The following is a 17,481-nucleotide window of genomic DNA, read 5'->3' on the forward strand; positions in this document are numbered from 1 at the left end:
CAACTTAAGATGGTGCAATAATTAGCGTCTCTTCAATGCAATATGTCATAAGTCATATCATAACTTTTGTGTTATTCAAATATCAAATGTGTTTTCCTCACTTTTTACAGACATGTTTCTAAGCCAAAGGTAATGGTCCAGCTCCAGCTACAAGGCCTCTCCAAGTTAAATGACCTGATAAATGAGTTGCTATTTGGATAATATGAGTTCTGGGAGGTTTGGAGCGCTCAGATTTCATGTTGTGCTTTCAAAATGCTCTCAGGTTTTATGCTTGTAGTCCTAAACAACACCTTCACTAATATAACTACATTTAGAGGAACGTTAAATTCAGTGAGGTTTTATTATTTGTCTTTGACCAGTATGGTGCAGAGGAGTGAGATAAGCATGAGGGAAGAAACTCAACAAATCACACAGCTTTTTTTGGTTGGGTGCTATCTGTGCAGCCTCAGGCACAAAGACACCCATTGTACCTCCGACTGCAACCCTGTGTCCTTATTATTAAACATCAGCACTTGGCGGCAGTGGTTAACTTATCCCAGCACTGATGCCCCCCGCACTGCCCTGGAAACCCAGAGGCCATTGTCTTTCACCTTGATGCAGTGTTTGGTGAAAGCGAGATGGGACAAAAAGCCTTGCAGGTTTCACATGCTGCGGCTTTGTAGTGCTCTGTCAGGGGAACTGAGGATAGGGCCGACCGCGGAAAGTAGGCTGCAGGTAAACTGTGCTCAGCACAAAAGGAACAAAACGGGAATTGTACATTTGAATGGCCACACATTCATGCATTTGACATATGAAGCCTGTGGTTAGAGACAGAGCATTGGTATTTAATTTCACATCACCAGCATAACAGATAGACCATGTTTAGGCCTACTCCCAAAACCTCATTTTATTGTTCTGCCTCTAAAAGAATAGTTTGACCTTTTAGGAAATACGCTAATTTGCCTTTTTGCCAAGAGTTAGCTGAGAAGATCGATTCCATTCTTATATCTGTTAAATATAAAGCTACCGCTAGGTGTTGGCTTAACATAAAGACAGGAGGCAGGGAGAAACATCTAGCCTGGCACAATTACTTTGTGGACTCCTACACTTTGATTTTTGTACAGATTAAACAAACAACATCATTAGTGAGCTAGAAGTGCTCTGAGGCAGATCTTTGTTATATTTGGACATAGCCAGGTTAGCTATTACTTGTTTCACAAGTCTTTATGCTAGGCTTTGCTCACCATCTTCTGACTGTAGCTTTATATTTAAAATAATAGTTGGACATTTTGTCAAATTCACTTTCTGGCTGAGAGTTGTTGTTAGATGAGAAAATATATATGGTAAATCGAATGTAGGCCTAGCTGAAGCCAGCAGCTTAGCTTAGCTTCACATAAAGAGTGAAACAAGAGGACGCTAGCTAGCTTGGCCACGTGTAGTAACTGCCTGGGGTCCTACACTTTGGTTTTAGAAGTACTGGAAGGCAGATTTGTTTTTACTATGGACAGATCCAAGCTAGCTTTCCCCCCCTGCTTCGAGTCTTTATGCTAGGCTAAGCTAACAGTTTCCTGGCTGCTAGCTTTATATAAAACAGACAAGCATGAGGCCAATATCGATCTTCTCTAACTCTCAGTAAGAAAGCTAACTTTTTATTTCCCATCTTGAACAGCATCAAAGCTACATCATTTTGAATCTTTTGTGTGCTTCTGTTGCATTTCTAATATAAATGAAGCAGCCTCAATTTAAAATCTAGAACATTTATTTTACCATAATTTAGCTAGCAGACCGCTAAACGATCCCAGTTAGGAACTTAATAAATACTGCTTCACTGACGCATCTTGGTACACAAATAGAAAGAACATCCTCTCCAGTGTTCATTGTGTTCCAATTAGGGAATGGCTGGCCAGAGGGCTTGATAGATTGACTGCTTCTGGGTTTCATCCAGTCATCAAACTCAGTGCCAGATCCACTTATACAACCTGGAGTAGGGAGTGATCCTCTTAAACTCTCAACTCAACTACAGTTTAAAGAATCCTTTATGAATCAAATATATATTGTTTTGCATGAAGAAGTGTTTAAAACCTGTTTCACAAGCATGTGCTGCAGAGTCGTTTCCACCTGTCATAATCCTAACACTGCTGGGCTTTGAATTTGGACTTCATGTGATGCCCTAATCCAGCCAAACATTTTGCTGCCATGAGAGCTCATAATCTCTCTTCTGCTGAATTTTGAAAAAACTACACATTTGATAAAAGAATTAGCAGTGAAAGTTCATACAAATGCTTTAACAAAATTTCAGTATTATTAATTATTAGAAAAATCTGGATAGAAAAAAGTGTAATAAAGTTACAGTGCACACAATGCAGAGCAATACAATAAAGACTGTAATTATATAAGGCAACACAAAAGCATCTTAAACGATACAGCAGACATGCATTCATTCATTCGGGCAGACTATAACTCCTCAGTGAGCTTTGTTCACCGCTCATTGATCTGAAATCCTCTCTCTTCACTTTGCCATTCATAAAAACAACACTGCAATTTTATAACAGTGTCTTGCACAGAGGAGAGTGTACTGTTAGTAGCTCAAGTGGGCCAAGTGATTTTTTGGGAAAGTACCACAGTGTCTGTTGGTTGATTTTACTGGTGAACCAGTAATTTTTAAAAATAGTTTTGTAGTCTTGTGAATTTTTATAAATGTATGTAATCCAGAAAGATTCATATTGTGAGTTGTTTTGTGGGAAAATACCCTCCATATGTTATATTAGCAATTGCTTATAGCTGGGAAAACTTAAGTTGTGATCATGAGTTTAGTTTCTGATGCACAATCACGCTTTATGTCAAATCAATAAGATCTTCTTGCTGCATTAATAATGTGGTATGTGTTTAATACACAAATTGCATTAAATGAATATGAACCTTATGTCTACCATCACATTATGCAGAGTCCCACTTACATCAGTTTAAGTTCTCCATTGTCTGGATGAGGGTGCACAGGCTCTTTATACAATAGCTCCTCTCTGAAACCAGGGAAACCTCGCCACAGTGTGGGTCAAAAGAGTCCTATTGTCCTATCTTCTATTGTGCTGCTGGAGTAGCCTGCAAACAGAACACTGTTAGCCTTTGTCTTTGTCCGGATCAGCTGTGCAGCCCTTTTTTTTCACACTCTGTGAAGTTCCATGTGGCTGCCATGCCCTACATGTCGCAATAATAAAGTTAAGGACACTGCTGTTAGAGTTGATAATGGATAGGCAAATATGTTTCACTAGTTGAACGTTAGGAAATTGGAGAGTTCAGCATGTGTGTTGGGCCTCGATGCTTTTTCCTTCTTCTTCCCTCACAAGGATGTCGCTGTGATTCCATTTGCTCACTTTAAAGGTCTGAAAGGCTTAATGACAGTGTGGGAATAAAGTGTTTATCAGCTCATGGCTATCTGATTATTTCAATGCATTGTGTGAGTGAAAATGGTGTCATAGTTATTGATAGAAGAAGAATTCAGATATTTTAAAGTAAATGTAAAACTATTCTGTTACAAATAAAAGTCCCACATTCAAAATCATACTTACTCTACGTAAACATACAAAACTATTAAAAGCTAAATATTTTATCTAAAGATAAAGTACATAATGCTCCTATGCTAGAATGGCCCTTTATGCTATATTATTTAAAAATATATAGTATTGGAATATTATTATGCAAGCAGCATTTTAATGTTGCAGGTTATCCAGCTGGAGCTAATTTTACCTACTTTATAGTGTTGGGTATTTTCATCTACAAGATGATAATAATAATATTAATAATAAGCTTTATTTGAATAGCACCTTTCATACACAGAATGCAGCTCAAAGTGCTTTACATTTGGAACATTTAACACAATAATAGAGAATAAAATAGTAATAAAAAAATAATACAACTCGAGGCTAGCGCATCATGTTGTTGGAGAAAAGTCAATCAATAAATTTACCAAAAATAAACCCAACTCACAATATTCTTCAACCAAACACATGAACACTTAAACAACAAAACAAAGTGAAATATAAATGATAACAGTCATATGTCCAAAAACATTTCCATCTCTTGATGTATATAGTTAACATTCAGCTACAAAACACAAGATAAAAATGTAAAAAAATAAAATAAAAAAAAAGTTAGCTAAAAGCTCTCATATATAGGTATGTTTTTAGGTATTTTTTAAAAAAAAATATTCACTGAGTTCGCTTGTCTGATGTACAGAGGCAGGGTGTTCCATAGCTTTGGTGCATAGTGGATAAAAGCAGCTTCTCCACTTAGCTTGTGGAACACTTTGGGTATAATCAAAAGATTAGCACTGGAAGATCTAAGTTTCCTTTGTGGTTGATAAGATACTAAAATCTCAGAGATATATGAAGGTGCTGTGCCAGTCAGAGCTTTATAAGTGATTAACATAACCTTAAAATCAATTCTATAAGAAACAGGGAGCCAGTGCAGTTCAGCTAACACAGGGGTGATGTGCTCTCTCTTCTTGGTCTTGATGATGGCATGCTTTATATAAAAAACTTATAATCTGTAACTATAGTAATAAAATAAATAAATATAGAGGAGTAATAGTGGAGTAACAAGTACGATATTCATCTCTGGGATGTAATAGAGTAGCATAAAATGGAAAAACTCAATAAAGAACAAATACCTCTAAATTATAGTATTTAGAGTAAAGGTCAAGGTACATAGCACCTAGTTACTTTCCACCACTCCTTAACATATAACATAAAAGACAACGTTTCTACATTGTGATTTTCAGCTAGTGACCATAATGGACCAGCTTCCACTCTATATTGTAATTGTTATGTAACAACGACTCCAATTGGCCCGCTTTAAAATTCCAAATTTAATCTGCCCATCTGATTGGACGACACACTGCGGGGCAAGCTTAGGGGCCGGGCTTCAGTAGAGTCGGGAGATTCGTCCATCTATACACAGATTGTCGCGCCGCCAACTGGGGACCACGTAGGAGTACATGTTACTTTTTTGTTTCTATTTTGACTATTTTAGCATCGAATTAAAGTTCGGAAATGATGGGAAATGAATGAACACCAGAGGTTTATTTTTTATCGGGTCTTCCTGACGAAGACATGCACACTGAAGGGCGTTTACCGTGTTCTTTCCAGTGTGTTTTTCCTAACAGGTAGTGAGCCTCAGCGGTCAGTCAGTGTAGCTCCAAAAGGAGACTGAACATCCCGCTTTGTAATCTCTTGACAGCCTTTTTAACCCATTTTTGGATCGACCGAGGCTTCTAACAAAACACCTACTCTTCCCCGAATCATGGACAATGTGTTGGTTTTCTCATTTCGGAGTAGTTTTCTGAATTTGTAACAGGTAGGTTTTTGGTGTTGTTCACACAATTATAGCCACAGCAACAACCTGTCGTCCGCCTGTTAGCGAATATGTGTCAACAGCAACCCGTAGTAAACAGCGACAAGGGGATTGTCTTGCTTAAAGCGACTGGGAAAATAAAGAAAATGGGTCGGTTGTGGTGTATGTGTGTCATGTCGTAAGAGAGAGTATTTAGCATCCAATCATGGCTGTTTATATTAGGGTATGGCTTAATTCATGATGGCTGGTGTGGCGCTTTTAACACCGCAATCCTAAATGCGTTTCGTCCCACAGAGATACACGAAGTCCTCTTTTATTTGACATGCACGTCTCGTTGTTTTCCTCCCTGTGTGCAAATAATATTACAGAGGTGTCAGTCGTCAGACATTGTTTAATCAAGGGTTGCAAAAAATACCTCGACAATCCACCTGCCATTACTCACTTTTAGCCATATGCACTCTCCATTAATTGAATAGAAGTAGTATGTTAATGTTTACCATTTTACATTAACCTTAAAGTCTTGGCATACCATCTGAAAAATCACCATACTATTCCTCTCTATATTGATCTCAATGTACTTTATTTTAAAGCTCATTTCATCCCAGCATTTAAGGTATTATAGCGACCTATAAATAGATTATTTTGCTGTAATATCAAAATAGCATTCTTCGTTTTGAGTTAGGAGAGTTAGAATGTCAGGCTGTCATTGGTTGACCAGGCTCATCAGACATTTAGGGACTTGAAGCTTTCATGTGACATTTAATGGCTATAGTATTGTTCACAAATGCATTTCAGGGTATCTTCTTGTGGTTCTCTTCATGGTGCTGCTATTTGGCTACAGTGAGATGCCCAGGCTCAAATCTGAAATGAATAAATACATCAAAAATAAACGCTATGTTTGGCACTGTGATGGGACAGGGACACTCTGGACAGCATTTACTTCACTAACTTGTGTTCTTTGTGTTTAGATTTCAGCCACTGATGGACATGAAGAAGGACGACGGTGTGGATTAGGATCTTTTTCCTTTTCCTTTTTATTTTCTTTTTCTTGTGTTTTTTTTGGCTTCATCCTCCTCACCTCAATGTGGTCTCTAAAGGACTTCTTCCTCCTCTGCGGTTTGAAATGAAATGATGGCAGCACGTTGGAGTGATTCACCACAGGACAATGAAGAGAGTACACACACAGCCATAACTCCGTCTTGCGAGGTAAGACTTTGGATAGAGATGTGTCTGGATCCCAGGCTGTTACTGTTCACTGTTTTCAGTCTGGTTTTCTTTTTGCAAGTGTGCATGCTTGTACAGCTCTGTCATGGTGGCTTTTGATTCTTTCTTTTATCTTTTGTGATGCATTCACAAGTATCTGTTGATATGTTAAGTAAGTAGACTGCGTGTGACACTGACCTTTGGCAATGTGGCAGAGGGGAATTATGAATACTGTACGTTTGCCATATTCCTCTTGGAACTTCTATTCTTGACACAATAGAAGCTTTATACTACTCGACTGGAGTGGAAAACATGCAATGCAGTAGATAGAACTGTCACCTGGATACATGTGAAGCGTCCATGAAAAGACTACTTAGTGACTATAACTTCGTCAGCGGTGGTTCAAAGGTATCCTCACTTTCAGAAAACTCGTGACATGCCAGCAGAAGTTGAAGTGTGTCTGCACTCAGAGAGAAACAGAGTGAGTGTGAGCTAATTGTTGCAGCTCACATCACATTACATCTGCCAGTGCCTGAGGTGACTAGGTTCATTTCTTTCTCACTCTGAGAACTGTTTACGTGCACAAAGAGAGTTTTCTACTTGCATTGCTAATCTTACTGGGTCTTTTGGGTCTGCATGCCAAACCCTGGTAAATGGCACATTGTAGAGCTCATCCTTTTCCTGTTACGCACGGTAGCTTCAAGGTTACATCATCGTAATCATCATCATAGTCCAGCTAGGCTTGATGCATGTCATTACAGCATTGCAGCGGTGGCATGTTTTGGATTAATCCATCATCAGAAAATGGTGACAGTGCTGTGTGTGTGTGTGTGTGTGTGGCTGTAATCCTCTTACCATATGAGAACTAGCTAAGGATGGAGGACATACATTGATGGGAATGGGGCAAAGCAGCATCCTAACAGCGCTGGAGTTTTTGAGACAGTTGACGGAGTTAATGGGGAGCAGATATTTGTCTTAATGAGAAGTTTGCTTCCTTAGTTTTTCTTTCAATGTTTTGTGTACTGTCAGATCGATTCATCTGAGAATTCATGAGATAAACAGACAGGAGTGAGTAGCTGTCATGACTTTTTTTTTAACTTTCTTCTCTACTGGCCGCTTCAAGTGTCCCTGCGTGTGGTTTCCCTCACATCGGTTCCTGCAATCTAACAAATGTTTCCTGTAAGATAACAACTCTCCCTCACTGAACAAAGCTACATCCACCACAGCCTACCAAACTGTTGAGCAGAAGCACCAAATAATACACCGATAACTTCTCAACACAAGCTGCGTCTCCACTAACTTCTTAGACTCTGATTCTCGCAATCTTTGGTCAGCTTTCATAGCTAAAACCCACAGATGAAGCCTATGGGTCACTTCAGCATTAGTGGTTGAAAATGGGCCCAAGAAAGATGAGGATGCCATGTGAAGAAGAGTGCTTTGCAGGTGCATGGTTACCCACTGAATCCCCAGGATACCCCTGATAAAAGTGAAATGTGATGCCATCGATTTCTTTATGACCTGAGGGCCAGGAAGTTTTTGGCACACACTCTCTACACCGCTGTACGCCGTGAGTCACCTGTGATTCAGTACCGGTGTTTGTCCTGATTGTTTGCAGCCCGGGGGGGGGGGCTTGACATGAGAGCGAGGCAGGTCTTTTTTTTATCTACCTGATGCCTCTTACGACACAAACACAATTCTCACCCAATTTTCAAGCATCACTGCTTATGAACTGTGCCCCCCCCCCCCCACCACCACCGGGAGTCTAATGAGAGTTGAGACCCCAGGCGGGAAGAGCCTCCCCTCCATCCGCCTCCGCTGCATCATGTTGGCTCGCTAATGAGGGAGATTGCAAGGGCTTCCCCCCCCCCAATCACACACACACGCACACACACGCACGCACGTATACAGACACCCACCACACCCTGCTACCGCCAAAGCGATGGTAGCAACGCTGGGGTAATTTAGGCACAGCTGCCCTGATCATTAAGGGGAAAACACCCCATGTGTATAACGTCTGCTGCTCTCTCTCTCTCTCTCTCTCTCTCTCTCTCTCTCTCTCTCTCTCTCTCTCTCTCTCTCTCTGCCTCATTCTCATTCTCTACCTAACTCGACCTGCTGTCACACTGACACCTTACAGCGTTGTTATAAAGCAGCTGAGGCTCAGTTCTATACATCTTAAGAGAAAGATAATTGGGAAAAAGATTGGTAAACAAAGGGACATTCTTGTTGTTAGAATTAGGGCTTATCGATTTTGATTAATCAGGCAATTTTCTCAAAGTCCATAAATTGTCAGAAAATAGTGACAATTTGATTGATTGAAAAATGACAAACGATTCCCAAAAGAGCTGCCGGTTATTTCTAATCGTTTCAGGTCTCGTTGGCAGCATAGCGGTTGGCTTTACGGCTGCCATGGTTGTCGACAGTTTTCTTTTAAATTTCATAAAACACACCTGCTCCTTTTGTTGAGATCTCTCCACTGCTGTTGTGTTTACTGTTAGAATGGGATGTTGGCTATTGTTGGCTATTGTGAGGTAATGGAAGCTGAAATGCTCAGTCGATTAGTCAATAGAAAGAAAATGAATCGCCAGCTTATTTTAAACGTTCATTAATCATTTCAATCTTTGTAAAGTAAAGTAAAAATGGAAAAAAATCTTAAATTTCCAGCTTTTCCAATGTAATGATCTGCTGCTTTCTCCGTTTTGTTTCATTTGTAAACTTAATCTCTTTAGATTTTGGACTGTTGGTCGGACCAAACAAGACATTTGGTAGACTGAACAATTAATGGATTAATCGAACAAAACAAAAAAGCAGATGAATTGATTCAGAAAATAATTGTTGGTTACAGCTCTAAATGGGTGTCAGTATATATGTCCTGTAAGCACTTCACTTCAGCTGGTTGTCTTTCTGTCTCCCTCGCCCTCTTTCTCACTTAAATACAGTTTGACATTTTCAATTTCAATTAGCCAGACCTGTAATGTACATTTGTGCCGACAACGCATATAGAAAATAAGAATAGTGGATAAAGGAAAACAAACACAATGGTGAAACACTCTCTAGCAGGTATTGATCACATCCCTTATTCATGTTAGTGTGGATAGAACCAGTGGCGGTGCTGTGAGTGCTGGTGATGCTCTCTGCTTTGCTCTAAATATAGCCCCGCCCCAACTCCATAAACCCCTGCTCTTTTTTTCTTCACTCTCCCCCATCCCCATCCACATGCTTGTCTTTCACCCGTCCTCTATTCCCGCCTGTTTTGTGTGATGCTATATTTAACCCATGGAAAGATGAATGCCGGTAAGGGAAAATGGAATCACTGTACTGGAATCACTGTCGCCTTTCTCCTGAATGCTGTTACAAGCAGTGAATATGTGGCTGTTGGTCAGGACACTGTGATTTTAGAGGTCTGGGAATGCGACAGTGGTCAGTTTGTGCCATATGAGAGCTTGTTTTTTTTTTTCTGTGGAAACATGAAGACTTAATCTCAGTCTCTTTTTAGTTTTTCCATATACATACCCAGCTGGTAGCCACTTACATTTCCAGTGTCACATCCCAGCCCTAATTAAGCTGCACTATGATCTCAGTTTTTAAAAGTGTGATGGTTTATTTTAGTCATTGCAAGGAAAAAAAAAAAAACGTCAGAAAAGAGATTACAGTGTCTCCACAAGGCAATGACCTGCACTTTTATCAGTGTTTAGAGCCATGGCAGTTCATCAATCGGAGCAGCGACAAAACCATTTTAATTTGCATAGATTTGAAAAGCAAATGTGTCTCGTGCAGCACGATCGTTTCGTTCGACACTGACCTGGACATGACCGGGCTTGTCTTTTAGCACATACACTCAGAGAGAAAGTGTCATGGGAATAACCAAGAACCCACTCTCTGAAGGGTTTTCCCTGGTTTGGAAACACCAGATCTGCCTCACAGTTATTAGCATCAAACTGAAACTTGGGAGTGTGTGTTCTGGCATCTCTTATCGGAATCAGACTTCCCAGCTATTGTTGCCATTTCTTTCCTGGAAAAGACAAAAAGGGAAATCTGGACACGTGCCGTGTCGTATGCAAGGTCAACCAAAATGTGTGTGTTTACTATATGTGTGTCGGGCGGCCCCCTTATCTTTTTCCTCTTGTGGAGAGGTGACGTTCATGCTCGGCATGGCTCCTCTGCATGTCATCCCTCAGTCTGTTCGAGTCCAGACGGGCCACAGTCATATTAGATGCCATTATTCCACCGACCACAGGCATGGATGGATGATTAATGGATGGATGTGTCGAGGGAGGAAGGGAGGGAGCGGGGAGAGGGCAGAGGTGTCAAAGCAGACGAAAAGTTGAACCATTGGAAAAAAAATGCCACCCTTTTTCTTTTCATCGTTTGTTGTTCTCTCTTTTGCCAATTGGCTCAGTGTCACAGCCTCTTCTGCCTGGATGCCCCCGTCCCTCCGTAAAATAAAAGGAGGGCGGAAAGAAGATGGTGAGAGGAAGGAGTTTGGAGAGGGGGAAGGGTTGCAGATGCAGGCAGACAGGCAGAACAGAACCAGTCTAATGCTCAGTGAGGCTGAGACGCTATCCATTACACATGCCCAAGGCATCTCCGTCAAAACACTCGCCCCCTATCTTTGGCTACAAGACAGGACATACACTAGTCAGGAGTGTGTGTGTGAAGAGCATTTAGTGCTCAGTTCATCCGCGAAGCTCATTTCTTAAGGCGGTGTCATATTTTACATCCTACGGTCTTTATAAGCCAGGAATTGTGTAAAGCACTGTGTAGTGGCTGGTAGATAATAGATATATAGACTGCAGCCAAGTAGCATTTACACACGGGAAAGGCCATACATTTCACATTCACATACAGTGCACATAGACAGAGATTTAAGTCATTTTCTGCAAGAAAGTTTTTTCCTATGACTCTTGGAGGGACTTTCAACTTTTGTATTTTGTATGTAAAAGTGCATATAACCACGTGTGTATAAGCAGTATTTATTTTAAATCAACTCTTATGTAACTGGCTGTTATCAGGACATCTCTTAACCCACGGTATTAGTGTGGGCTTTGAGGTCTTGGCAGGAAACCACATTATTTCCTGTCAGCGTCAGCAGTGGAAATGAACAAGGGCACCCTGATGAAGAAATTATTTCATGAATGGATGGCCTGAAGAAGACCCAGCAGGGTCGAAACGTTGCCTTTGTATTAAATATGGGAGCTTAAAGCAGTGTTGCGGACATTACATTTTTTTCACTTTTGGATGGCAGAGAAGCCACCAAATGGCAGAGCCACTCTGTTTAGGCAGCTCCAGTCCTCTCTGATTGGCTGTAAATGCTTCTAAAGCTCAAGACTGAACTCATAGCAAGTCGTCTATGACAGTAAATATAATTCCCCCGAATTGACCACAACTGCTTAATTGTAGACTAGCAGTTATTGCTAGAAAAACCACTGGGTTCATGTCATCCAAGTAAGATTCCCTGCTTATCTCAGTTTAAATATCATTGTAAATTGAATATCCTTGGACACAACAAGCAATTTGAAGACATACCATTGGGTTCTGGAAACTTGTGATGGGCATTTCTTTCATTGTCAGACTGTTGATAGACTAATTATAGACAATTATTTAAAAAGAAATTCATCAGCAGAATAATAAATAATGACATTAATCTTTAGTTCAAGCTCTAAAAAGTGCAGGTTGGATCCCATCAACAGCTGATTTACGTACAATAAACTCCCACCTGCAGTCTTTAATACATTGGACTGGTCTGCAGTGGATACAGCTGTTGGCAAAAAACTCTACCTCTTCTTCACTGAATTTAATAACTCGCCTGTCAGCCATCCCAATAAGCTTCAGGTCCTCACATGACTGTCATGGAGTTATATTTCTCTGCCTGACGCCGTTATCTATTTTCTGTCAGTGAAATGACCTCAGCATCCTTAAACATGCTTGCACTCCCTGTTGTTTTGCACACCGTAGCTGTGTGTGCGTGCGTGCGTGCGTGTGTGTGTGTGTGTGTCCAGAGAGCACTACGAGGGATCCATAACTCAGGATTGATTGGATTGTATTGGCTTTGACTGGGGGTAGGGCACATGCTTTTACTCTCTACTGGCCTGCCGCTGGCTTGTGATGGGGGGGTGTGTGTGTGTGTGGGGGGGGGGCTGCAGCCACAGCTCATACACATGTTGCTGCATGATGTCACAGCGGTTTGCTGCATAGATGTTATTCACTGACAGTTGTGTCTTAAAAGTGCAGTTATTCAACCATGAGATAATTTGGACTTAAGGGATGTCCACAATTTCCCCATAGCTGCACAAATTATAGCGTTTTTATAATTAGGTAGCAAGCAATGCAAGTCCTTTTTTTAAACACTGCATCGTGAATATTTTATAGATTCAATAATAACATTTCGGTAAGCTTTTTCATTTCACCCCAAAGGTAATTTATTATTTTTGAAAACACTGCCCGACATTTAGGCCATTTGTGAGATTTCGCCTGGCCTAGATGTTTTGTGAACAGTACTTTACTGTTGCAGATCTTGGTAGAAGATTTGCTCGTATTAATCCCTTTTGACTTCTTAAGCATTTGTAATGTTTCGTTTTAAGCGCAAGATGGCAAAACAGGGACTTTTTCATTTTGCCAAGAGAAATCTGGCAATCTAGAGAGAGCTGGGTGGCGTGGGCTGACATCACATCTGATGTCAGCCTTGGGTCTCTGAGAATTTGTCTTGGTCATATCTTACATATTTTTCCCTCTATGTGATGGATGTAAAAACAAGGTTTTTGGTTTGTCCTGCTGAAATTGTGCTTATTTTCACTCTTCAGTATGAGAATAAGCACTGTTTCCTGTGATTCATTCCCACTGGGGGCCTGGCCTCCCAGATTAAGGAAAGCAGAGAGGTTGTGTGTTGATAATGGGGAACACTAGGCGGTTTAAGAGTTATGGGGGGCAAGCAGAGGAGAGCAGTGAGTGATCATCACCTCCCCAACTGCTCTGTTGATAGTGTGTTGTGGGGCCCAGGGTTGCCATGTCTGGACACCGAGCGTGGCCTGTGGGACTTGGCTGACCTTTCTGGCCAGACGTGTGTGTGTAGCCTCCTGACCTAAGACAGAGCCGTGTGTCTGTATTGTCACTCAAGTTGTCTTTACCCATCTTTTTGTGATACAGCTATCTCTGATATGCAGTTTTTACACAAGATACAGTACCACTTCTTCTGATTGAAAGCTTACAGCTACACATTGCTGCATCTGTGCAGGTTTTAGATGGCCTTATTTACAGTGGATGTTGAGCTTTCATGATCAGTTACATTGGCTGGGAATCCCTGTAATTGAGAGAAAGGAAGGAAAAAAAAAAGTTCAAGGCTGGATCAAAACTTTCTAGTTTGTAGTTCTAAGGGTTTAATAAAAAAAAAAAAAACAGACACCTCAGGCTACTCCTTGCTCCTAACTGCTCGTGGCATTTCTCATTGAAGTGAGCTTAGAGCATCTCACTGATGCCGCCTTACAGCTAATGTCACAATCACAACCATCTGGACGTCACACAGCATCAAAGGGTGGAAGGAACATAAACAATCCCAGACAACTATTTACTGGCATCCAGTAGTTTCCTAATTCTCTCTTCATGCATTTCCGGCATATTTTCCTCCCTCAAAAGCTTGATTTCTTTGACATCCCACGGTGACAGGAAGTCTTTAACTTAATTTACTTAAGAGAGCTGAGATGAGTTTTTGCTTTGCAGTAGTAGGGGCTGCAGCACTCCTCTTGCCTTTTGTCGGGGAGTCTTCCCCCTGCAAGTTAGAGTAAAGATCTTTTTTTTTTGCAGAGTGAGGAAATAAAGAACTCAGGCGGGATAGAGTCCCGCATTGCTGGCAAAGTGCAGAATCGGTCAGATATGGAGTAGGAGGCAGAGAGCTTGCCCAGTCCCCTCCTCTGCAGGTTTTACAGTATCACACAGACAATTGAAACTGTCTCAAGGTGATACAAGCCTTAGGTGTATTGTCACTTTAACGAGAGACAGCGGTGGAAGGTGTACATTGAGTCTATGCCAGAGGTCTTTAGTCTTTGAGAGAAAAGAGGGAAACCTGTCTGTTCCTGCATGACGGCATGATGCTTGATGATTTAGAGTGAGCCTCTGATCTGATTCTCAGGCTGCCTCAGCCTGGTACGACTGCGGAGACGAGCACAGGGAGGCACAGAGATCTGGGAAGAGGCACCATCACAGAAAGAGAGACAGAGAGGGAGGGCTACCAAAATGCAGAGGCAGATGACAAGAAAAAGTGCAGTATGCTTCGTCGTCTTTTAGGCTTCTCCTCCACCGGTCAGTCTGCATTTTGCTGCGTAACCATGGTGATGCATAGCCAGGTGGACTTTTTTTGCTCTGGACGGCTAATTACTCTTTTCCTGCTGCATCCTTGTCTCATGAAGGCTGTTTTTTAAAAATCTTACATCTAAGATAATCCCTAGAGTTTTTCTGCGGCATGAATCATTAACATACAGTATTGCTAATGAAGCGCGGCTGGGGCGACAGCCACGGCGGATAGGATGCCTGCTGCGTTCGCAGATGGGCACGGAGATGCACCCTTTGCCTTCTGCTGATGATCCCCTCCCGCCTCCTCTCACCCTCCTCTCCGTCAAGGTGGCATCGAGGAGTGTTGCTGCCAGCAGGACGCCGCTGGGAACAGCAGGGTTGGGTACACACAGCTGAGGGCCCGGTGTCTGGGCAGCGTGTATTTCTTCAGTGAAACATAAAATGGCTCATCTTAAAGTTCTCGACTGCATGATTAACAACAACTGGAGCCTAATCTGTGATCTATACTGCTCCTGGAACAATCAGGTCAGTTCTCTCTTCGTGTTGTAAGCATTTGACTTATAAGACTATAAGATGTGCAAGTAGGGAATTAGTTTTCCTTATATATAATATTATTTTTTAACATTTTTTTTTATTGATAATGAAAGTACTGTTTGACAGGAAACATGGGGAAAGGGATAAGGGAGGGACATGCAAAAACAAGTCCCTGGCCCGAAATCGAGCTGGCCCTAATAGTTTCTTATGATATGGCAAACTGGCAGCTATTGGGGCATCCAACTAGTAACCTTCTAAAGCAGGACAGTCTCTCCAAACATCAGGCTGGCCTATACCCCTTACTGATCTAGTCATAATGTATTGTACTGCATTAATACAATAGTTGTTTTTGATGCAGCTGAATGTGCAGCATGCTTCTACCTGTAGATTTTGGTCACCCTTCCTCACCCTTTTTATGCCTTCCTTTCTGTCCCATATTATCTCAGGAGTTCTCCAGGAAAGGCATCCCTGACATCTCGTGTATTAATAGCCAGAATTCCTTCAGTAGTGCAGTGTGGAACTGGAGACTCTGGAGTGCTTGGCATGCTGACCTCTGAGTGTCCCTGCTCTTGCAGACAGAGCGCCTCGTGCAGCCTCAGGTGGCTTGAGACTAAACTTGATTTTCAAAAATGAGTCTTATCAAGGTATTTCACAAGTGATTTTTGGACTTAAATCTAAATTTCTCGTGGCTTGGCAAGATGTTATTGTAGTAAATTGGTTAAATTAGCCGTTTGACATTTAAAATAAAATATCTTGCAACAAGTGTAGCTACACTGAAATGATCCCCTCCAATTGGTAATTTGGGAAACTGCAAATTTTGGACACAGTCTTTGATCAAAGGCTGGCTGGTAAAATCCAGTGGAAGATGTCGCCTTGTAATGGGATGGGATGTTAAGTGCAAAGGGTGCAAAGGTTGAAGCCTGTCTATGTTCAGAGAATGACGTATTTGCCCATGAATCCGAGCATATGAATATCGACGTTCTCTCCATCATACAGCGCTCTTTGTGGTGCTATCTTGTATGTATCCATTTGTCTCTACATGCACAGAAGTCAACTTGGCACCCTTACTAACACTTCATATCTCATATACATGACTTTTCAGCTTTTTCTCTGGAAACTCACACAGACAGCTCATTGTTTCATGCACTTTTTCCCCCCTTTCTCCTTTTTCATTTTGCCACGGAATGCCTGATGCGAGGAGTAAAGAAGTCTTGCCGTGCCAAACATTGCGGCAGAGCTGCTCTGTGGTATGCCCCTTCCCCTAATTTAATTTTAGCAGTGCTGAAAATTGTTTGCGTCCCAAGCCGAACTGATAGGCCTCTGTTTCCAGAGAGCCTCTGCTGTCCGAGGCGCTGAAAACGGCCTTTGTGCGCCAGTAGCACAGCACAGAGGGCTCATGAAATATTTACAGGCTAACACCTGGTGTGAGACACAGAGAGAGGAGCCAGGGAAGCAACAACACTGCCACCAAAAACAGCAGGGCCTCAGCTGTATTGGCGTGCCAGAAATATTTGGTTTGTTATAGTTTGATCTTTAGCATTCTCATGAACAATGGCATCCATTTAGGTCTCAGGGAAGCAAAAAATTAAAAAACACAATGGTGTCTAAATGGTCACATAACCATTTAGAGTTGAAACAGTCACTCAGTGGGTTTGTTGATCATCGGAAAAACGATCAGTTATTTTGATAATCGATGAATCATTTCAATGATGATAATGAAAAGAATGCCAAGCATTCTCTGGCTCTAACTTCCTAAATGAGTGAATCTGCTGCTTGTCTTTGCCATACGTCGTTGCATATTGAATATTTTTTAGGTGTCCGACTTTTGGTCGAACAAAGCAAGACATCTGAAGAAGTCATCATGGCCTTTTGGAAGTTGTGACAGTTGTTTGACATGTCAGACTTATCGATAATGAAAATAATCATTCGTTGCAGCCATAAAACTGCTATATAAGAGAGAGGTTCTATCATTTATAGATGTTTTTTTTTTTTTGCTGTAAATACCATCAAAAGAAAATCCCTTTCTCTCCCTAGTTGATGCATTGGATTATGCTGTGAAATGTTGCTTCCCTACATTATTTCCTTCCCCAACATCAGTTTTAGCAGAAAATGTGATAGATAAAGCTGTAAGAC

At 41.4% G+C, this 17,481-nt stretch overlaps 1 protein-coding gene across 1 annotated transcript in view; it reads left to right on the forward strand.

Annotated features, from left to right (window-relative positions):
* The first annotated feature begins 4,950 nt into the window (after nt 1–4,950).
* The window catches only part of arhgap21a (Rho GTPase activating protein 21a), an 86,214-nt gene continuing 73,683 nt past the window's right edge, over nt 4,951–17,481 (forward strand). The window contains exons 1-2 of the mRNA XM_078280107.1: nt 4,951–5,331; nt 6,297–6,534. Coding sequence (XP_078136233.1) covers nt 6,457–6,534 — 78 coding nt within the window. The 5' untranslated portion in view covers nt 4,951–5,331; nt 6,297–6,456. The remainder of the gene's footprint in view (nt 5,332–6,296; nt 6,535–17,481) is intronic.

The sequence above is a fragment of the Sander vitreus genome, chromosome 22, assembly GCF_031162955.1.
Source record: "Sander vitreus isolate 19-12246 chromosome 22, sanVit1, whole genome shotgun sequence".
NCBI lineage: Eukaryota > Metazoa > Chordata > Actinopteri > Perciformes > Percidae > Sander > Sander vitreus.